Raw genomic sequence first — 23,768 nt, 5'->3', positions numbered from 1 at the left:
AAATTCAGCTGCTGTGATAGCAAGTACTCCAGCACGTGACTCTTCGGGACTGGGGCCCACTTGGTGCCAGGAACCAGGTAAGGGGATGTCTGAGCACAGACAGAGGCCTGGCACTGCCGGGATGCCTGCCGCGCCACACGGGACAAAGCACCAAACCTTCAAGCACTGCCAAAGGGGATCGATTCTTAAGGAAAATAGCCTGGGGGTGAAGAGAGGAACAGCAGCTCTACTGGCAGGGAAACCACTGCAGCAAATTGCCTACTGCTTCCGTTAAGAGGAAGGAGGTCTCGAGAAGAAGCAAGGAGAAGCGAAATCTTCTTTCAGGCCTAGTGTCCCCTTTAAGCGGCGTGCAAAACTTATGCCGCCTCTTACCCACGTTTTTCCTGCCATTTTCCAATTACGCAGCAGGCTCACGATAAAAACAAAATGAGCCCTACGCTGTGACTAGTGTCACCGTGCCGGCCCGTGTAGGTGGGAGCCGCGAGCTGTGATGCCCCTAGCCCCTCTCACGCTCTTCTTCACCAGCTCCTGATCAACAGACACCTCTCGCAGGGACAAGTGTCGAAAACCGGCAAAGTCCCATTTCACTCCCCTTTCGAATGACCTTTCTCCAGATTTCAAAAAAAGAAGTACAATTCCAAACAAACAATCTAGCTTTCTTGCTGACCCTCTTCCTAAAGAGAAAACCAGCTGACTTAAAAAAAAAAAAAAAAAAAAAAAGCCAAGGTGCTTGGGAGGCAAAACACATCAAATTTTAATTGCATATTTCAAATTCTTAAGAATTCTGTTTATGCCTTAAAGCATCTGCAATTTTCTTTTTCTTTTTGGTATTGAAAGCACGAAAAATATTTAAATGATGCAAAAACCAACAACAGAAAAAGCTCCTTCAACACATTTAGTGCAGGCTGAACCAACCGTGGGATGGGGAATGGGTCACATTAGAGCACACCTCGCAGTCTACCCTCAACCTCTCAAGAGCCCACGGTCTGGCAAGAGAATAAAAGTGATTATGGAGGTTTTAAACATTTATTAAACATTTGTAATTGTTCCCAGTCCAACCAAAGGCATTACACACCACTTCGCTGACTGTTCCTTTCCATCTTGGTCTCACTAGAGCCAATAACTGATCACGTCTCTGTTCTGTACTATCGATATAATACTGAGAGAGGATGGTGCTCATGGGCTCACATCAGTACATGACGGACACAGCGGCTATGTGGAGTGACATGAGAAAGGCCAAGTGTACCAGCAGGCCGGGGAACAAACAGCATGTAGCTTTTATAAAACCATCACCAGCTATTCCAATGCCCTTTATTATCGCCCTAACCTGACATTTCAAATCTGCACACTGGAAAGAGCCTGCAGCAGGTTCTCCCCGACTCCTAATCTCAGTGACGTCATCTTTGGCAAGCAATAAACTTTAAAGAAGAAATAAGACACCGAAACAGAAAAAGGGTTGAAAACATGGTTGCCAAAAGGAGAAGGCACCAATTCCAAATGTACAAGCACCAGGTACAGTGGTATAGACCAAATCTCTTGGAGTTGGGCGGTGGTACGGGTGGGGGGTCAGGAACGGACAGGGTGACGCCCATCCTGGGGTGACGATCTGCAAGTTGACGGCACGAAGTGTTGAGTCCACACTCCCTCTGAGCTACAGTGTCCAAGGACAGTTGCTATGAATGAGCTTTCTACCTCGCGGGAAGGGAGAAGGGAGAGACTGAAGCCAACTAAATTTATAAACCATAATTATACTGACATTTAGGGAAATATGAGTTGCGTCAGGCTGTTTGGCACGATAAGGGTTATAATGCAGTCTGCCAATGTATTGTGATTTCCAAAGAAGCGTGATATCACTTAGGTGGATGCCTCAGAAAAGAACAAAGGAAACTTCCTAGAAGGCCGATGGGGCCACAGTTACTCTGAAAATTACATTATGCACAAAGTAGAGCTTGCAGGCCATGCAGGAACAGAGTCACGCCTTCCGAGGCGACTACCTGTTCTGAAGCCGCCGACGGGGAAGAGCTGCTGTTGGTGGGCCGGGGCTCCGACTGAGGCGGTGGTCCCCAGGGTCACAGGAGGTGGGCAGGCCACGGGACCCCCCTCACTTAGGCAGAGCGAGAGACGCAAAGAGCTCTCCGGGAAGTGGCGCCAACACGGAGGAGCGAGCAGAGAATTAAGGCAGATGTAGCACAGGACTGGAAGTGTATGCCTTTTTGGTAATAGCTGCTTGTCCACAGAGATGTGATGCAGACGGCTAGGTGATGTCTTGTGACACCTGAATCCTGGATAACACAGTCGTCCACACCAAGTGCTCAAAGCCACCAGAGTTTCTCATGAGGCAGATGCGTATCTGACGTCAAGAACGGAAGCAGCCTGAGCAGAGGAGAAAAAGCAGAATCAAAGACAGGTAAACAATACAGGGGGCTTCCCTGGTGGCGCAGTGGTTAAGAACCCGCCTGCCAATGCAGGGGACACGGGTTCGAGCCCTGGTCTGGGAGGATCCCACGTGCCGCAGAGCAACTAAGCCCGTGCGCCACAACTACCGAGCCTGCGCTCTACAGCCCGTAAGCCACAACTACCAAGCCCGTGCGCGCGCCTAGAGCCCGTTCTCTGCAACCAGAGAAGCCACCGCAATGAAAAGCCTGTGCACCGCAACGAAGAGTAGCCCTCGCTGGCTGCAGCTAGAGAAAGACCGCACACAGCAACAAAGACCCAACACAGCCAAAAATAAGTGAAAATAAAATAAATAAATTTATTTTAAAAAAAGACAGGTAAACAATATAAACTGCTAACTCCGGTCTGGTGCAGCCCAACCCACACTGCCCCGCAAACACAGGGCCCCGAGGCAATGCCTGTGCTGAGGCCAGGCGGGCGGACGGAGGGCGAGAGTGTGGCCCCTGCAGCCACGTGTCTTGGGTTCAAATCCCGGCTCTGTCCTTTCTAGCTGTGTGTCCTTGGACGAGGTATCATTTCTCTTTGAGCTTCAGCTTCCTCATCGGCAGAATATACATAATAACGATGTCTACTTCACAGGATTAAATAAGAATCCCTGCAAAGGGCATATCGGCACAGTGCCTGGCAAACAGCAACACTCAGGTGTCCTAGGACCCGCCGGAGGGTACACCATGGTGCCTGCCCCGTTCAGCAAACAGCCACCAGAACACGCTGGGGTACAGACGATACCAAAGATCGCGGGATCTCCTTAGAAGCTTCAAAGGCATTTCTTAACTCTCTACTCTCATTTTTTAAGACTGACTTCCAGACCCAAGCCTAAAAGTCATAGAGCTCACTGCTACCCCCGTGGTGCCTTACTCCTAAGGAAACAGCTGAGCTAAGAGTCCAGAATCGGAAAGCAGCTGCGCCTTCAGGTGGAATCCCAATTTATGAGAACGGTCGCTAGTCAAATCAGATTTCTCCTCACTAGTAATACACTCAATCATTCTACAATTTTAAGCGAGAATGTGTATCTCCAATGCAGTCACTTTTAGCATCCCTCTGTGCTTTTCTGACACCTCCCCGTACTCTATCCTTGGCCACCCCAGAGAGCTCTGAGTCTCAAAAGCTCAACCCTCTTGGGCTGCGGAGAGAGATCTCCCTCCTTAGCTCTGAAGGAAAAAAGCCCGCAGCTGACAGACCGCTATGTTTCCAGAACTTCTCAAATCTGATGGCCTCCTCCCTGTCTGTACTGCATAAATACATAAAACCCGAGGGCAGGCAGGACACCAGCAGACATCTTTCTCAGCAGCTGGATTCCAAAGGATAAACAAGAATGGGAAATTACAAGGACACTAAGTTCTGAGCACTGATTACACAGACAATTAACCAGTTCCCTTAGGCCCTTGGTGGACACAGAGAAGCAGCTGGTACTTACAGATTAATTTCCTTCTGCAAACTATCATATGGAGAACAGAAAACCAGGGTGGTGAAGCAGGAGGGCTGGTACCATAAGAAACATGAAAAGAAAGGGAGGGACTTCCCTGGTGGGTCAGTGGTTGAGAATCCGCCTGCCTGTGCAGGGAACATGGGTTTGATCCCTGGTCCAGGAAGATCTCACATGCTGCAGAGCAACGAAGACTGTGCGCAACAACTACTGAGTCTGTGCTCTGGAGCCCGTGAGCCACAACTACTGAGCCTGAGAGCTACAACTACTGAAGCCTGCGTGCCTAGAGCCCGTGCTCCGCAGCAAGAGAAGCTGCCGCACTGAGAGGCCCACGCACCACAGGAAGAGGGGCCCCCGCTCGCCGCAACTAGAGAAAGCCCGCACGCAGTGACGAAGACCCAAGGCAGCCAAAAATAAAAATAAAATAAAATAAATGTGTAAAATAAAAAAATAAATAAAAAGAAAGGGATAAAGAAAAGGAAATATAGGCATGCACGTGCGTGCACGTGTGTGTGTGTGTGTGTATGAGAGAGAGAGAGAGAGAGAGTGAGTTAGTTTTAAATGACTAAAGAAGTGAAAAAATTTTAAAGGAGCTATAAAGATTATATATTCGGGTTGAGTTAGATAATCCCATTCCTTCTGAAGAGAAGGCTGGGTAAACAGACACAGGGAACATCAACCATCAGAGAGAGAGAAGACATGCTGCTGGGTGGGGGAGGTCAGCTATGGACGAGCCAGGCAGACAGGATGAGGGGACTCTGATGTGCCATCAGCACCGCAAGTGGACCATGAAGGATGGAACTTCTGGACTAACAAACGAGGAAAATGTAGCTGACTTAACCTAAGCTAGCCAGTCAAAGAGCCAGGCCTAAGAAGATCGTGACCCTGGGTCCTAAATCTACTATCTCATTTTTTATGCTAACCCTGCTGAAGCTGGCTTTGATTAAATTTGAGAGGCAGGAAATCTGAGTTTCCTATTATTTCTGCTTCCTGGGACTTAAGTCAGAAAACATACTTGGAAGAAAGCTTTCACTCTCGCAAATTCTGACGTTCTTACCCCAGTAATCCTCATCTTTTCAGCGCTTCCTAAATTGAGTCCAGGACTTCAGGGAAATTAATTTGTTGCTAAAGGGGAAATTAGCACACAGACAAAAATCACTGCCGACAGAGAAAAACACCTTTGTTGTGCTCATGTGCTATCCTGCTCCATGGGCAGGCCGTGCCTGGGTGTGACGCAAGGACCCCACTCACATTGTCAGTACTATAGGTTTTGTACACTTAACTACAAAGATTTTCTGGTAGAAGGCTCTAAAGAGTCTAATTCTAACAGAACTAGTGTTTGTCTCCTGACAGGCCTCGCAAAGCCACTCGCTGGGTGTCCTCTTCACAAGGCTCTACCCCCGGGGGGCGGGGGGGCGGGGGGGAGGGCAGCACTGGCAATACGAAAGAGGTAACTCCAAATCACTCCTGCCTCATTTGGGGAAGATGCTGATGAGAAAGTGATAGCAAATTAACCCTTAAATTGCCATGTCAGTGAGCAAATGCAAATGTTAAAGGCAGCAGCAATGAACTCTTGGCTCCCAGCCCTGCCTCAGCATCCGTGGGCGGGGGGAGGGGGGAGGTAGACGTGCAGAGGGAGGGGCAGCCTCCACAATCTCCCCCATCCCGACCTCCGCTGCCCGGGCTGATGAAACCCGTGCCACCACCCAGGAGACGACCAGGATGCCAGCCTCCATGCAACCCAGGACCTACAAGTGTCCTCATCAGTACTCCAGCAGGTCAGCCCCAAAGAGCAGCACGGCAAGCGGATGTGGAAGCAGACACAGCAGGAACCTGCAGACTCCCCGGTGCGCTCGTAAACCTCACAGGAGATGACAGCACATTTCACACGACTGAGCTTTACTGATACTCAAGGCACTTCTAACTTACGGTTTTAGGGCAAAGCTGTCATTGTATTTAAGGAAATATTGGTAATGTGGAATATTTTGTGGCCGGAGGAAACCAGGATGGAATTAAGAATTTGTCCAGAAACTAAAATGTGAATAATATACGTAGTGACCAAAAAGTGACTGAAGTCAACACATGTATTATGGTATTTACAGGTAAAAGTCAAGTTACTGACATAGCTGAAACCTAAAAGTATTTCTACAGCTGGAAAAGGTCATCAATGAAGACACTAACTGGAGAACTGAGTATGAATCTGGCAGAGATCAACCGTTTCAGACTTACCTCGTCTTCCTCTTCAGGCATCTTGACAGAATTATCCGGGGACGTTGCAGGTTTCTGGTTATTGGGACCATTGGTTTCTTCCTTCCCATGTTCTGCCTCCCATTCTTGTAAAACTTCATCTATGTTGAAGCGGCGTCGATAATTTACAAAAAAGTTCTTCACTTGTACCACTGATTTGTTCCCAATCACATCTGAGATTGCCTGAAAATCTCGGCCGTATTTCCTGATGGCTAAGGATGTGAGAAAGCATTTTTTTCAACACGAGAAAAATAATAAAAAACACACACACACAATTGAGACTTACCCCTCATCCAGATAAGGAAACATAGAGGCTTTCAACAGCAGGTACTATCTTAGCGCACTAATGGAAAAGGGTAGTATAGAGTCCAGTGTGGATGACTGGCAGAGACACTCCGTGTGACCCTGTCACGCAGGGTCTGTACCTCCCTGACGTATGTCGCATGGTAACTGAAGTCACCCAGCAGTTACCCTATGCCATGGACATCCTACACTGGCCTCTTCAGGGTCCCCAGGACTAGAACACCTCCAAGCATACAACCCCAACACGCGAGCTGTACTTCCTGACTACTCAGAACCCAACGAGGAGCTGCTAAAGTGAAATACACCTTTAAACACGGAGGCTCCCAGATTAATTTTTACATCTTGTGAGACATGGGAAAGGAAAAAAGTAAAGCCCAAAGAGAATGCAGTAATTTAGCTAAAATGATGCCCACTAGAAGGACGTAATCCTCCAAGAATTTGTTTCAACATGAATGATGTGCTGGGAGCAGGATGGGGTATCATTTTTTCCTGAAAGCGACTGCTGTTCCTAAACCTTTATTTTATAAGAACTTCCTCCTACCTTGTACGGCGAGAAGCTGCTCCTCTGTGGTCCAACGTGCGTTACATTTCTGAATGACCTGGGTATCCAAATGAGTCCTATTAGCATACTACCTTTAGAGATGAGTATGTCCTTATGAGGATTAATGAATCTTTTTCTCATATCATAATTTTAACATCAACTAGGTTTATAAAGTTATATCTACACCTTTCCTTCTAAGAGACGTGTACTGGAGACACAGACAGTAAATTCTTAAACACATAAACTCAGGTGTGACTTCAAAGATGATGTTAACATAATCCTACCTCTGGAAGTCGATATGGTTCTATTCCACCATCAAGTTTTTCTTTTAGAGCACTGTTCGTCTGTTTAATATTCTGAATCTAAGGGAAAGAAGATTTCATTTTTAAAATGAAACACTTTTATAAAGGTATGAAAAGAAGAGAGAACTGAGAAAGCTAAAAGAAACAAAAAACCAAGAGGAAAGAAGTTCCTAACCTGTAAGGTAGCCCAAATTTGAGGTCCCTATGGTATCCTTTGAGAGCAGCTAACTAAGTTCTTTAATTGACTTGCTTAGGGCACCGGACAAGAGACAACCAAGACGGAAGGGATGGTGGTAAAAAGGTGCCTGCGCACACAATCCTAATGCACCAGCTCGGCACAGGCGACCGGGGCCACAGAATGCACGACTGCAGTCTGACACAGAAGACAATGCCTGGGCTCCCACCACACAGAGCTGAGCTGAAGAAAGAGAGCAGGCAGAGTGAAGGCAGGACAGCCTCACAGCCCCGAGCCCCGCACGGACGCTACAAAGGGCAGAAGCCCCACCTGCAGGCTTCTTTAACGGGGAGGAGAAAAGAAAGCAGTATGTCAGTTCTCCACAAGTCTAATTCTGAGCAACAGTAACTTCGTTTTCTCACAAATTACCTTTCCCACATTCTTGCTTTGATTCAGTGGACCTTTCACTGTCCTTGCCTAATCAAAAGAAAGACACAAACAATAAATACAAACCACTCAATCACTCCACAGCTGCTCTTTAATTCTGCACTCGCTCCTGAACAAGCTGGGTCACAGGAGGGGGCCCTTCTCTCTCAATTCTAAGCAGAGGGGCATTTCTGTGCCTAGCACTAGGGGAACTCTGGCCCTATCATTTTTCATTCTTCAATAATCACTTGAGCAAATAAGAAAGCAAGCAGAGGAACACGTTCATTTTCCCAAGTAAAACATCAAAAATATTCATGAGCAGAAGGTGCCCTTGAAAGCAGAAATCCTATTGAGGCAAAGGAAGAAAAGCAAACATTTTAGAGATAGGGAAGGGGTGGGAGACGAGTGGAGATGGTGGTTCAGTTTTTTAGTAAATCTCTCTCCTCTTCAAAAAAAACTTTTTATACTTATACAATTTTTTAAAACCCCACTTTCGACGACTTACATTTCATAGATTTCCAGTTTCACAGATCCTTTCCTCCTTTGTTTTACTTCTTCTAAAAGGTTTAAGGGGTCGGGGGGTGGTACAGGAAAATTTTTCTACGCTATGGGACCAGTGGGCAAGTAAATAAGACCAGCACTTTCAAGAACCAGAAACTGACCCTGTCTGCCCTTACCAAGGGCCTCAACGTCTGCCAGAAATACAGTCTACTCCAAATCTTTTGTAACGGTGCCACATCAGAACATAAAAACAGCTGAAAAGAAAAATACTGGAAACATGCACAGAATTCACTCTACAGTAAAACCAAAAACCAGGACCTTGCTTTACTGAAATTTGTTTTAGCTTATTTTGAAAAGGTACAGATCAGAAGAAAATACTTGAAATTTACTCACAGTAAGTAATTCCAAGCTCTCAGACCAGCATAAGCTGACAGAACTCTCTCTGATAATGAAAATATTCTAAACTTGGGCTGCCTGACCGGGCGGCCACCTGCCACACGCCGCTACTAAGCACCCGAAAAGCGGCTTATCCAGCCGAGGAGTCACAGGTTTAATTCCTCCAATTTCAACTAACCCGAACTAAAATCTAAAGACCACATGTGGCCACCACACTGAACAGCACAATCTCAGACTCTTCTCAGAGCTCACAGTTACCAACAACCCACAAAATACCCACAAAATACTGCAAGGCGCTCGGATTATGCTCCCTGAATTCTGAAAACTAGGCTAGGGAATGAGCAAATTCTCAAAAGTCAGGGGCCTAGACATAACTGAGCTTCATCATTATTATTCATGGTAAACCTTGTTTCATTTATAGCAGGGGTTGGGAAACTATGACCTACATACCAAATCCAGCCTACTGGCTATTTTTATAAATAAAGTTTTATTAGAACACACACACAAAAAAGTCAGGGGTATGTCCACTAGAACATATATTCAATTTCATGCCCCCCCCACCCTCTCCCCCCTGGCATTCCAGTTACTCTTATATGTTAGAAAGCTGGGCGTGTGTGTGTGTGTGCGTGTGCGTATCGCATTGTGATTAAGTGATTAAGTAACAGGCATTTTCCAACCTGTTTAACACATACATTTTCCCTCTAAAATCAATGGATAAAGAAGCATTGAGATTAAATGAGTGGCTACAAGGTAAAACACCCACAAATCCTGAACTAAAACTTAGCTCTATATTTTCATTTACCTACGTGTCTGCTCCTAATCATTTTCCAAATTAGCAAATGTCCAATGTTTACTAATCAGAATAAGAATAGGGACTAGTTGCCAGCATCATGCCAATCGGAAAGAAGCCAGAGTGGCAACAAGCTGGATAAGAAACAGGATACAAAAAGTAACCAGCATTTAAAGAAAGAACAAAAAAAGCAGTTGACTTGGCCTGGTGCCTTACCTAGAGCTCCTGGCTGAACACAACTTTCTTTTTCCTATTTTATTGGGTATTTAGTGATTCTTCTCTAAGGTCAGACCATTTCATTCTCTCCACCCGGAAAGACCTGATGCAACCAGCAGTGTCTGCTGGCTAACCTGACGGCCGTTCCCAGCCCCCTTCTCACTTGTATCTTTGACAGCGGCTGACGATTTCCTCAGGGCTAGGAGGAGCCGGGCTGCAAAGCCCTGCCACACAAAGTCCAGGAGGTTCTGGGAAAGCAAAAGCTTTTCCTCCACCCCCTCTTCTTACTGCCCTGAATGCAGACACGAAGGTGACAAAATGGCTCCTGCAGCGTCCAGTGTGAGGCAACAAGCAAGATGAAAAGCTTAAAAGCTAAGAATGGTGGAGCAGGAGAATCTGAAAGAATCTGGGTCCCCAAGAGCATCACTGAACAGAGGAACTAACGCCAGCAATCACTGATGTTGGAATTTCTTGTTATTTGTTAAAAATAAACCCTTCGCTGTCTGAGCTGCTGTTAGTCAGGTTTCCTGTCCTCATCGGATGACGGTTTCCCTGGCAAACCACCAGACATGGGGGCATCCAGAATAGCATGCCCACTGTGTGACTGACCGCCGTGTGCATCTGAAGGGCAGCTGGCAGAAGCCCTAAAGGCGGTGGGAAGTAAACAGCTGACCTCACCTCTTAGTAAGTCAGCCTCTGAGCCTTCTCTCCAACAATGTCAGCTCTGAGCAGCTACCTTCAAATAAAAAATTCCTGCTCTTGACCCTGGCTCTGAAAACCAAAGCCTCTTTATCTATCATACTACAAAGTCAGTAACACCTCTGTAGAAGAAAGGGTCTCTTTCCTTCTTTGACATATTGACACCGAACAGCAAGCGTCAGGAACTCACTCAGCAGAGGGGACTGAGGCCCCTCGGAGAGGAAGGTGAGATGCACAGAGCTCTCCCAGCGCAGAGGCAGCTTACTACGACGCCCTCACACATCCTGTAAGATCAGGCAGGCAAGGATTAATCTCATTTGAAAAAAGAGGCCCAGGAAGATTAAGTGATTCTCCTAAGATTAGAATGCAGCTGTGGCAGCCGCAAGCCCGCAACTCCGAGGGGCGCGCCGGGTCCTGGTCTGTGCAGCCTCCTTCACCAGGGGACAGCCGGGGCCACAGACCCCACCTTTCTCTTCTCAGCCCTGCCAAGGCAGCCATCAAGATCAACGAATCAAAGGCAGCACGAACTGAAAGTGAACCACCAGTCCATAATTCACCTTGCATTTGGGGTCGGGGGAGGTGACTAACGGAAGGGCAGCACTGGGCTGCTCGGCTAACTTTTGCGTTTGACTTTTACACAAAATCAGACGAAAAGACAAGGAGGAGCCGCCACCTCTCACACGAAGCACGAATGATCAGGAAAGGATGCGTTTTAAAAACAATACTCTTGGGGCTTCCCTGGTGGCGGAGTGGTTGAGGGTCCGCCTGCCGATGCAGGGGACACGGGTTCGTGCCCCGGTCCGGAAAGATCCCACATGCCGCGGAGCGGCTGGGCCCATGAGCCATGGCCGCTGGGCCTGTGCGTCCGGAGCCTGTGCTCCGCAACGGGAGAGGCCACAGCAGTGAGAGGCCCGCGTACCGCAGAAGAACCCCAGAAAAACAAACAAAAAAACCAATATTCTTTACAAGAGCACCAGAAATGTACCAAACGTGTAGGAATAACACTAATAAAGGAAATACAAGGCTTATTCATAGAGAATGACAAAATACTGGAAGAAACTAAACATCTAGAGAAGTGCAGGGATATATCATGTTCATGGATCATAAGATGTTAATTCTCTACACTGATCTATACATTCAACACAACCCCAATCAAAATTCTAGCAGAATTACTATTCTGGAAATTGAGAAGGTGATTCTAAACTTTATATGGAAATACAAGGGCCAGGAATAGCCATCTTGGGGGACTTCTCCTACCACACATATCCATTCATGATTATGTATTATTAAGACCATATAGTACCGGTGAAGAATGGACAAACAGAACTCCAAACCTGACCGATACACATAATGGACACCGGATTTAAGACAAAGGTCCCACAGCCTTACAACAGGGAAAGAGTAGTCTTTTTTAATGAATAGTACTGGGTAAACTAGATATCCGTATGAAAAAAAAAAAAAAAAATTTGACCCTACATGTAACAACATACAAACAAAAACACTGCCAGGTAGACTGAAGATCAAAATGCAAAAGGCAAAACAACACTTTTAAGATAGTGTGTAAGAGTATCTTCGTGACCTCAGGAAAGGTTCTTAACAGCACTCAAAGAGCACTAACCGTAAAAGACAAGAATGAGAAACTGGACTACCTTAAAACTAAGAATTTCTGTTCATTAAAAGATCCCACTAAGAGGGCTTCCCTGGTGGTGCAGTGGTTAGGAATCCACCTGCCAATGCAGGGGACAAGGGTTCGAGCCCTGGTCCCGGAAGATCCCAAGTGCCGCGAAGCAGCTAAGCCCATGCGCCACAACCACTGAGCCTGCGCTCTAGAGCCACAACTACCGAGCCTGCGTGCCTACAGCCCGTGCTCTGCAACAAAGACAAGCCACTGCAATGAGAAGCCCGCGCACCGCAACAAAGAGTAGCCCCCGCTCGCCGCAACTAGAAAAAGCCCACGTGCATCAACGAAGACCCAACACAGCCATAAATAAATAAATAAATGATAGATAGATAGATACCACTAAGAGAGTGAAAAAGAACCCCTCAGAATGGGAAACATGAGACCATTCCCCCACTGCCCCTGTAACTCCACAATGAGGTCACACAGCATGGTGGAGGGGAGGGCGCTACTGGCACCCAGTGGGTCGAGGCCAGAGATGCTGCTAAACATCCTACAAGGAGCGGAACAACCCCCAGAACAAAGAAATTATCCAGCCCGAAATGTCAGCAGTGCTGCAACTGCTGGAAATCCTGATGTGCTGCAACCAAAACTCACGTAAAGTGACAAGACCACTTTGGGAAACCGTCTGGCATTGTTTTCTAATGTCGGTCATATGCACACTCGATAACCCAACAACTGCACTCTTAGGTGTTATCTCCAACAAAGATGCACCCACAACACACCCAGAGGCACATAAAACAACGCTCCTATCAGTATCATGTGTAAGAGTCAAAAACGGGAAACAACCCAAATGTCCACTCAAAGTAAAATGGATCATCTGTTGGGTATTTATACAGCAATGAGAAAGAACAAGAAGGATGGCTGTTACCTGGATAGATCTCACATGCTGAGTAAGAGCCAGACACACACACACACACACACACACACACACACACACACACACACACACACACACACCCCTACTTTATCATTCTGTTTATATAAAATCAAAAACAAGATAAAAATAACATATGGTTTTAAGTCAGAACAGTGGCCCCCCACCGGGAGAAGGTGGGTAATGAACAGGGGGCATGAGTGAGGCTTCTGAGGCAACGACGCATTTCTCAAGGGTAGATAAAGGGGCTGTGGAGGCGATGCTCCACGTCTTCATCCAGACAGAGGTTACTTGGGTGTGTTCATATTATGACAAGTCATTGCAATCTGTATCTATATCGATATCTGTATAAAATTTCAACTTCACGGTTAATTTAAGGGAAAAAAAATCAACGGGCCTAAGATCTTCTGTCCAATTCCTTAGAAACAAAATGCGCTTTTGAGATTTGGGGAAAGAGAACATCCAAGTGAGTGAGAAGTAAGAACACGTCTAAAGTGCAGTTAACTCTTCACCCAGGACTGGGCTCACGGGTACCTGTCGTTTGATTGACACCAGCTCCATGTCCAGTTGTCTCAGCACCGTGGTAGCAGCAGTGGCATTGGCAGAAACAGCCTCCACGTCTTCTTGAGAAAGAAACATTCCTTTCGGAGGTTTCCTTTTTGCTCTATTTTTAGCTTGTGTACTATGTTTTTCTTTTTTGATCTGAGGAACTGTCTCAGTAGGGGGCACCTGCATGATACACATATTTGATAAATGAGAAACTAAAAAAACTAAAATGCCAAATGAACAGTAATAAGCATATTTTCTTAACATGGCTCCAAACAATCTAAGACAAATACCACGCCATATCATAATTACCATCTACAAGTTCTAATACACAGTTAACAGACAAAAACATTGGCTACTGAACTTTGGCTAAATAAACACTTCAAAGTGGACTCCATCCATTTCCTTCCTATACAGATACATCCTTATTCTATAAACCTCTGACAAGAAGGATTCCCAGCTTCCTGCAGGAACACAGGAAGAAAAAATAACCTGTCTTCCCTTCTGGTGAGCTTTGTATTTATGAATAAGGAGTTATTTTACCCAAACAGTCCCTAGCAACTGTAGATGGACATACGACCACAGAAAGAAAAAAGAAAAAAAAATGATTCAGCACATGTATAAGGATCCACTTAAATTCTTTAAATCTTTATAGATGGTTATAAAAATAAAAACTTCAATATGAAACTTGTTTATACACCTTTTCGGTTTCCTTTTTTGGATGACACAACTTTTAGGGCAACTGTGTAACCTGCTTCAAAAACTATATGCTGTCATTTAAAAATGCATGACTGCTGCTTATTTTTTTAAATGCTTTCTCTAAAACCAAAACCTTTGGAAATGAAATGCACTAATATCGTGGCAAGGAAAGGATAACATCCTAGTGGCAACCATTTTTAAGAACAAGAAGTTTTGGTTAACTGTTTATAATTTCATCTTGTCAGTGTATTAACATTGGCTGGTAAAGCTGAAAATACATTCAGCTTTTTGCTTCATATTTTAAAAGACTGAGATAAAAAGGCAATGCAAACCATGATGGTAGCAATAAGCTCTCGAACAAGTGGTAATAAACAACACATAAAAATATAAGTAAACAAAAAACTATGTTCTGCAATAGCGCTATGCTATTCAGTAAAGATCACCTATTGACCATGTGTCTGTTTGTTTTTTTTTTAACATCTTTATTGGAGTATAATTGCTCTACAATGGTGTGTTAGTTTCTGCTTTACAACAAAATGAATCAGTTATATATATACATATGTTCCCGTATCTCTTCCCTCTTGCGTCTCCCTCCCTCCCACTATGTGTCCGTTTTAATAACATTTTAGTAGGTAAAGAAACTGAGATTTAACCATTTTTCTTTTTAAATTAGAAACTGCTATATAAATAACAATTACAGAAATTAATATAAAACCAAGCCTCTTTCATTTAAAATGTTCCATTGAAGAACCTAATAAATAACAATGCATCAAAACAAAGCTTACTAAAAATTGAAAGTACAATTTGATTTCCCAAAAAGCAATGTAATTTAGCTAATCCTTAAAATGATCTTGTTATTTGGGCACTCATATAAATCACTGGTAAGAGCGCTATCCAGAAAGAATTACCAGTTTCCTATTTGATAATATATACCATACCAAAAGAAGCCTTAAGAATATATCTAGAACACTTTGACTCAATAATTCAACTTCCAGAAGTTAATTCTAATGGGAAAAACTAAGTGCACAAATATGTAGTCATGAGATCAGCATTTCAGCATTACTTACAGGGAAAAAGACTGTAAAAACCCGTATAAGATTAATTAACTCAGTTATAAAAGATCTGTAATGATGGAATAACATACAGCTATGCATACAAATATGTTTGACATAAAAATATGTTCAAGGTTCAGTATTGACGTTCCTCAAGAAACTAAAAATAGAGTTGCCATAAGATCCAGCAGTCCCACTCCTGGGCATATATCTGGACAAAACTATAATTCGAAAGGATACAGGCAGCACCCCTATGTTCACAGCAGCACTATTTACAATAGCCAAGACATGGAAACAACTTGAACGTCCACTGACAGATGAATGGATAAAGAAGGTGTGGTATATGTATACAATGGAATATTACTCAGCCATAAAAAAGAATGAAATAATGCCATCTGCAGCTACATGGATGGACCTAGAGATTATCATACTAAGTGAAGTAAATCACGAAGAGAAAGACAAATACCACGTGATACCGCTTACATGTGGAATCTAAAATAGAACACAAATGAACTTATCTACAAAACAGAAACAGACTCAGACACAGAGATCAGACTTGTGGTTGCCAGGGGGAAGGGGGTTGGGGGAGGGATGGACTGGGAGTTTGGGATTAGCAGATGCAAACTATTATATACAGAATGGACAAACAACAAGGTCCTACTGTACAGCACAGGGAACTATATTCAATATCCTGTGATAAAGCATAATGGAAAAGAATATATACATAAAACTGAATCACTCTGCCATATACCAGAAACTAACACAACATTGTAAATCAACTATACTTCAATTTAAAAAAATGTTCAAGGCAGAGTAAATTTAAAAGGTTATAAAATTATATATTAAGATCCGATTTTATATTTTTTAAGCATACAGATTCAGAATTATGTATAGGCATATATATTTTACAGAGGAGGTCGTCTGGAAAGAGTCACCAAAATGTTAATAGTGATATGGGTGATGAAATGATAAATCATTTTCATTTTTCCCTTTTGTTTAGCTGTATTTCCTACATGTCTATAAAATCATATATTATTGGTGTAATTTTAAAGTTTAGGTATGTCTAGACCCTTCCGTTTTTCTCATACTTTAGTACCTTTTGAGATAGAAAACCTTTTCAGATTTTACTGCAACTACAGACTCTGTCTTTAGAAAAACACTTACGTGAACACATGTAAAAGTCATGCCCATGCTGGGATTCCATACTCCACCCTGAATGAGGGGCTGATGGGCACCAATGGGCTGAGGCCCTCTTTCCTCAGCTGTGGTGGTGGCACCCATCAGGGAACTGCTGCAGGCAGCTCTGTACCGTGGGGGTCCCCAACTAGGCCACAGAACCCTGGTCTACCCGGAGGGCCCTCGGGGACCCCACATATGCTTTATTCAATTTTTATGAATGGGCAAAATAATGCAAGACTCTAACCCCCATTTCAAAAGGCTAAGACCGTCCAGACACCCCATTGTTCTCAGTGGGCAATTTACAATAAGTAAATGTTATAGATATACCCCCCCCAAAGTCATGTAGAATGTTATAGATATACCCCCCCAAAGTCATGTAGAATGTTATAGATATACCCCCCCAAAGTCATGTTGTAGAATTGTAGGGATTCGGGGACCTCTTGGATCCAGAGACTATAAACCTTTGGCGTAATGATTTCTAAAACGTGAGAGATTAAAACTTCACCATGACCCAGAGGGTGCAGGCCCCGGGCACATACAGAAGGAAGGCGGCCACCAGAGCCGAGCGGAGGGGCCGAGCTCGAGCCCGGTCCTAACGAGGCCCCTATGTAACCTGCTGAGTGAAGGGCCCAGGAAAGAAGGCAGTGAGAACTGTTACCCTACATAAAAACTTTCCTCGTTGATGCCATTTTTTCCTTTAAGGCTTCCTTTCTCTTATTTCTTAGCAAACAAAATTCTAAGTTCTACAAAGCAAAGTTAGTATTGTTTAAAAAGCCATACCATGATGCCTTGTACACAGCACTTAATATATTAAGTAGAATGAGAAAAAGGAATGTTTTACTTATGAAACTAGTAATGAAATTTATTTGTCTTAACAGTACTGGGGGAAAAAAATACCTCCTTTTTGCTTTCCTTGTTTTGATCAATCTCAATGTCAATGGCGTTATTTCCATTTGTTTCTTCCAGTTCATCCTCACTGGAAGACAAAAACAAGTTACTGAAAGATTATTTTGTACTAATTCTATTTAATACACAAATATAAGCAATATATTGATTTAATGACAGATGTAATACAAAATCAGTATATGTTTTCAGAATGCTGAGATAAATACATTTTTACAATTCAAATAAAATACCAATTCCATAGCTCTTTTAGTCTAAATGATTAAAAAAAGCTATTAAAATGGGTTTCTAACTCCCAAACCAGGCCTAAAACATTGTCGCTTTATTATTTGTAAAGTGTTTTCTCTCAACTAAAAATGTCAAATTTAAGACATTTTCTTTAATTCTCCATAAGTAGCTAATGGAGGACCAGGACATGATCATTAGATATAACTGAGAAATTATTCAGGAATAAAGCCTATTGTATTGGGAATAAATTCACCAACAAGTAAAAATCCATGTTCAAGTCCCACCTGTCTACTCACAACTACACAAGTCTGAGAATGGGAGAGGCTTTCTGGTGGCTCGAATAACTGGTATTTTAAAGTTAATTTTAAAAAGAACGCTCACAAAAAACAAACAAACGAAAAAGAACGCTCGCATTGATATGGTGCATGCTTTTGTTTATATCCTTCCACGCAGTATTTCTTACTTAAAAAGAAAAAAAAGGGCTTCCCTGGTGGCGCAGTGGTTGAGAGTCCGCCTCCTTTTGCTTAAAAGAAATGTGAAAGCGAAGGCTCACAGCAGCCAGGCAGCCTGCCCCAGTCTGCCTGCAGCTAAAGCCAGCTGAGCAGTGGTGGCAGCAGAACACTCAGGGTTTCAAACGTCAACACCCACTTTGTCTCAGGAACCCATCCCAGGTGACGCACCCACTGTGCTCTCCTTCTCCCCCCACCCACCCCCAAGGCCCACAGTGGTAAGAAGTTCCGGCTGAGGAAAGCGTGTCTGAGAGGAGAAAGAGCCAGGGGTGGAGGGAATTTTCCCAGGCCCTGCCGTTCCTTTCACAGGGAGGTCCCGTTAGAAAGACAACAATCTCTCAGGTGCTTCTGCCGTGGCCAGGGTGCCCCTCCTCTGTTTGCATCCTGACGGCGTGAAGGTGCACCGGGAAGGTAGGAGCACCCTTGTGCAGATGCAAAGTGAGAACAATGCCCTTATCGCTTCATCCTCAAGGATAACAAATCCCAATCTTCTTTTTTTTAATTTAATTCTGATTTCAGCTTAGTAAACCGCACTTGTTTGTAGTAACAGACTTAGTTTATAAACAGTAAACTAGACCTAACATATAAAGGAAACAAGGAATTTTAATCAAAAATTGCTATAACACTAAAAACAAATTCAGTAGAGTTTGCTACTTTTCCTTTGGTCACAAAGAGTACTGATCCATAAATAGACCCACTAGTTATGTATGTTGCAAACTAAAAAATATGCAGATGTGTCAAGGTCAACAATTTTATAGAATCTCATGGTTGGAAAGAGCTTCGCAGGTGTCTCCAAAAGTGATAATTCTCAATCTGTCCCCACAGGTTATTCTCTTTCATTTGAAATCATAAGATACTCTCCTAACACAGGGCCACAGAGATCATACAGTTTATACTTCTTCATTTTATTTTGTACCGTTAATTTATAAAAATAATATATTACAGAAAATATAATTTTTAAAAGCCACCTATATTCCCACTACCATAAAACCCACTATGTCTGTGTGCTGCCTTCTAGAGCTGAAGCATCTTCACCTTGGAGCTGAGGAAACAGAGGCCTGGAAAGGAGTGCATTGACCCAACCTGCCTGTGAGACCATCAGCAGACGCTCCAGCGGAGACCAGAACCCACTTCTGTGGGTGAGCAAAGGCCGCCTCCCTGACTCTGCTGTGCGTAAGGCTGAGGGCGTGGTGGTTAAGGTGCGTCCTATGCACTGAGCTGTCCTTAAAACGAACCTCCTTATTAAGAGTCATAAAATGTTCCCCTCTCACTCACTCACATACACAAAACGGATGGTAAAAAAAAGGAAGAAGGAAATCTAAACTGTAGATTTTAACATACCAAACATAAAAAGGTCAACTGAATCCTGCAGAAGCACACCAAGTAAATTTCAACATAAGAAGAGATTCCTTTTTACTAAAAGAAGACGCCCTTAAGGGGCACAGAGGAATGTGTTGGAAAGTTCACTCATTCAGAACAAAGTGTGCTGACTGCAGAGTGGTGAGAAAAGACACCTTTAGAAGGCAGCACTCATGCATTAACACAGCTCATGAGCATGGAGCTGAAGAATATTTGTGTATGTTCTGGTTCCACCAGGAAGGAACTGGGGGAAATCCGGTCCCTCTACCTTTCCTTTGTGTACCCACCAGCTCTTAGAAATGCCGGTGCAAAGATCTCCAAAGGGGTGAGACACCACCCCGCGTGCATACTGACCTTTCCTCCCGCTCCCGTTTCTGTTTCCGAGCGTGGCGATCCATCACGCTGGTTTTAGTCCTCGTCTTCTTCCAGGAGTAGTAAAATTTCACCAGGCTTGCTATAGATTTATCAGGAAGCTAAATACAAAAAATGAGTTGGCTTAGACTTAAAGCTAATCTTTAAAAATCAAATGTGTGTAGATATATTTCATAAGGATCACTCTCATGTATCCAGAAATGTCCTAAGTCACAGCCATTTTTCTCTGAATTCACAAAAGAACTCTCATCGATACATTTTCAAATTACTGAAGTTTGACTGTAAGTGAAACTTAGCCCATGAAAGACTGCAGTCAGCTTAAGATGAATCAGAGTTTTCACACGACTACAGCTTCTAACATAACTTCTAGGTTATTTTTTTAAAAATTCATTTTAGCACTAATGTAACCGTCAGTAAGCTTTCACAGTAGGAGTCCACCAAATACCCTTCTAGAAGTGACAGGTCAGCAAAACTCCCCAGGGAGACAGGGGCCCCATGATGTTTGGCCTCATCCACCATCAGAGACCCTTTCTATCAGAACACTCTGGGGGGACTTCCCTGGTGGCACAGTGGTTAAGAATCCACCTGCCAATGCAGGGGACATGGGTTCAATCCCTGGTCCAGGAAGATCCCACATGCCACGGAGCAACTAAGCCCATGCGCCACAACTGCTGAGCCCACGCGCCGCAACTACTGAAGCCCGCGCACCTAGAGCCCGTGCTCTACAACAAGAGAAGCCACTGCAAAATGAGAAGCCCGCGCACTGCAACGAAGAGGAGCCCCTGCTCGCTGCAACTAGAGAGAAAGCCCGCGTGCAGCAATGAAGACCCAATGCAGCCAAAAAAAAAGAAAGGACACTCAGGGTCGTCCCGACAAGAGGGGTGGGGTGGGGTGGGCTGAGGTACGGCTATCAAGCTGGGAGGTGCTAGGGAATAGCTCACTCTTGTAATGTGAAGCCTCTCACGCACCCAGTAGCTTGCAGTGAGCTGCTTTATTAAAAACGGGAACACTCATGCTCGAGGATGACAGCCCTACCCCTCAGGTACATTGCGGGGCCGGGGGGGTTGGGGGGGGGCACACAGTGAATGGTCTCACCTACTCACCATTTGTTGGATTCTATGAAAAGTTTTCCCGTGAAAACTAAAGGCTTGCTCAAATAAGACTTTATCTTCCACAGTCCACTCATCTGGGAAGGGGGTAAAGTTGGGCAAGTCAGCCAATGACTTTTCAATATTATGCTTATGCCAAAAGAGCATCCCAAGAGCCTAGAAAAACAGTATCAGTGAAATTTTTAGACCAACAACATGACTGACATGACTGAAACATTAAAGTGGAAATGAGGCTGGCACAAGAAGAGCAAGTATTTCTTCATCCCCAGACAAATTCACAAATGGCGAACCCACGTACACTGCTAAGTGGCAGGCGCTGATCCGTGCCCTTTTGTACACTAACTCATTTGTCTCAAGCCCTATGAGATAAGTTCCATTATTCTCAAGTTGGAATATGGAGGCCCTGAGAAATTCAGTAACTTGCCAATGGTCACAGCTAGTAAACAGCACAAGCAGTGGGACTCTGGAAGCTGTGCTCGTACAGGGTCACACTCTAAAGCCACTGGATATGAAGGAGAAAGTAACTCAAAAAGCACACAATTGTTTGTTATTCTTTTGCCAAAAAATTTCAAATCTAAAGAGTTTTTTCCAGCTCAGAAAGGAAAAAAAATACAAATGGGTAAGGAACAAATTAGAAACAAGAGAGTTCAGGAATACTTTCCAAAGAAAACTCCCTGTATGTCAATTTTAAAGTGGAAATGATCATACTTTTGAAGACCAAAATCCTTAAAAATTCATACAAGTGTAATCAGCAATCATCCAATAATAATTACACTTTCTAAATAGAAAAAAAATCGATGATTTTCTGAGGAGCTTTGTAAAGTTCATAAGTAGGGTTTGGAGAAAGAGAAGCATACACACTTCTTGCTTTGAAAGATTCTGAAACTACCTTATTGTAATTGGTTTTCCTGACAGTTCTACCAGGGTAGAATGACTAAAAGTAAGGCCAAGGCTAAAAGAAAGGGTCCAAGTCTACATAACCAAAATCAGTGGTATCCTCAGGCATTAGGGTAAATGAAAAATTTTGGTAATTTACAGGCTGTAAAATCTAGATCAGTACAAAGGAAAGCACTAATCCAATTTAATGTGATTACCTGAAAGAATCGTAATTAGAAATAAGGCTGAAATAAGATATCATCACACTTTGGGAGAAAAATTAATCTTGTGGATTTCTCATTAATTGGCTCCAAACAATTTTTTAAAAACCTTAGTCAAATTTTACAACCAGAAAGTGATTCAAAGCAGTTAATATTAAAACAGGTTTGAGTGTGACACCATGAGTCAGGAAAAAAACCATCACACAACCACAAGAATGATAAACAAATCCCATATTCAAATACGAAAGCATTATGCCCAAGTATCCAGCACCTAAGAGCCACTGCTCCCCTAAACAGTGCAGACCGGCAGGAACACATACATGCTTTTCCAATCAAAGGGTCTTCTACCACTTATCTCAAGCAGTAGAAAAGGGGACTAGAGCCTTGTATAATACTGCTAGTGACTACAAAGAAAGGCTAATGAGCAAACAGTGCTACCCAACACAGAGAACAGAAGAAAATTAACAGGTCAACTATAAACCCCATTTGTAACAACAAAGGAAAACCATGCCATTACCTGTTCCATGTTGTACCCATGCTTCTCTTTGGCAATGGCAACGTATTCATCCACTGAAAAACAAGACAAGAGGCCAGTAAACAAACCGAGGGGCAGGGCACAGTCTACGGGCACCAGAATGGACACTGACGTATACGTATTTCAGGCCGGCCATGCACAAGAATAAAAATAAAGACTAGACAGGAACAAAATAGAGCTGAATAATATGATCTCATTATGGGTCCTCCATATATAAACCCCACAGAGAAATGGCTGAAAAAATACTCACAGTACTTATTTCTGGATGGTGAGATTATAATTCTGTTTGTGTTTTTAACAAGGTTCTACTTAAATTTTCTATGATAAATATTACTTTGGTACTTTGAAAGTAATTATTTAGAAATAAAAAGAAATATTAAATAGGGGTTTGCTTTTAAGTCTCAGCTGCGGTTGAAGAACAAGCAACCCACTTTTATGTTAAAAAAAATCTAAGAGATAAATTACATGCACCACCGCCTAGTATTTGCTCTCAAACTCCCAAACAAGGTGGCTAATGCCAGCTCCCGAGCACTAAGGAAACACCCAGGAAAACTAACAGCCTCAAGCCCCGGAGGCTGCCACCCCCAGCGACAAACCTCCCTCCTCTCTACACTTTCTAGCCTTTCTCCCAGAAAAATAAGAGACTACTAATCAACAAGCACTTCTTTATTCATGTATGACTTTTCTTCATAAACTACAAAAATAATACAAGCTTGAAAATCAAATAGCACAGAATTGTACGAAACAAACACTAAATCCTACTAGCCCCTATTGCCCTTCCCTCAAAACTCACTCTCCAGGTGCAACAACCAGACTTAGAGTTGAGAAAATAAGGCTGAGTGTTACAGCAGACACCTAATAAAAGTCAGTGCTTCTAAGTTTCAGAATGCTATTCAATTCTATCACAACCATCCTTCCTAATTTTGGTATAACTGACAACTAACTAGGAAAAAGAAATCAATTTTGGAAAAGAATTCAAACTCATTAGCATATATTCTAATATAAGGGGAAAATTTCTTCCACTGACAAGAGTCAATTAAGACACTAATTTCCTATTCTCTTTTTTACATCTAAAATACTCACAAACTGACTGGTTACTCCACTCAGAAGAGAGTAAAATTCCAATTTACCTGAGAGTCAGTGAATGAT

The 23,768-nt window shown here is 43.4% G+C and overlaps 1 protein-coding gene across 1 annotated transcript in view; it reads right to left on the bottom strand.

Annotated features, from left to right (window-relative positions):
* Positions 1–1,451: 1,451 nt before the first annotated feature.
* RCOR1 (REST corepressor 1) overlaps positions 1,452–23,768 on the bottom strand; it is a gene marked incomplete at its 5' end in the record, with an annotated part of 121,806 nt that continues 99,489 nt past the window's right edge. The window contains 10 exons of the mRNA XM_024758016.1: positions 1,452–2,373; positions 6,110–6,339; positions 6,972–7,029; positions 7,256–7,333; positions 7,878–7,925; positions 13,566–13,760; positions 17,405–17,483; positions 19,861–19,979; positions 20,982–21,143; positions 22,602–22,654. Coding sequence (XP_024613784.1) covers positions 2,332–2,373; positions 6,110–6,339; positions 6,972–7,029; positions 7,256–7,333; positions 7,878–7,925; positions 13,566–13,760; positions 17,405–17,483; positions 19,861–19,979; positions 20,982–21,143; positions 22,602–22,654 — 1,064 coding nt within the window. The remainder of the gene's footprint in view (positions 2,374–6,109; positions 6,340–6,971; positions 7,030–7,255; positions 7,334–7,877; positions 7,926–13,565; positions 13,761–17,404; positions 17,484–19,860; positions 19,980–20,981; positions 21,144–22,601; positions 22,655–23,768) is intronic.

Source organism: Neophocaena asiaeorientalis, unplaced genomic scaffold, assembly GCF_003031525.2.
Source record: "Neophocaena asiaeorientalis asiaeorientalis breed wild unplaced genomic scaffold, Neophocaena_asiaeorientalis_V1.1 scaffold476, whole genome shotgun sequence".
NCBI lineage: Eukaryota > Metazoa > Chordata > Mammalia > Artiodactyla > Phocoenidae > Neophocaena > Neophocaena asiaeorientalis.
Note: the sequence above shows the minus strand (reverse complement) of the source record. Positions and strands in the feature narration are given on the sequence as shown.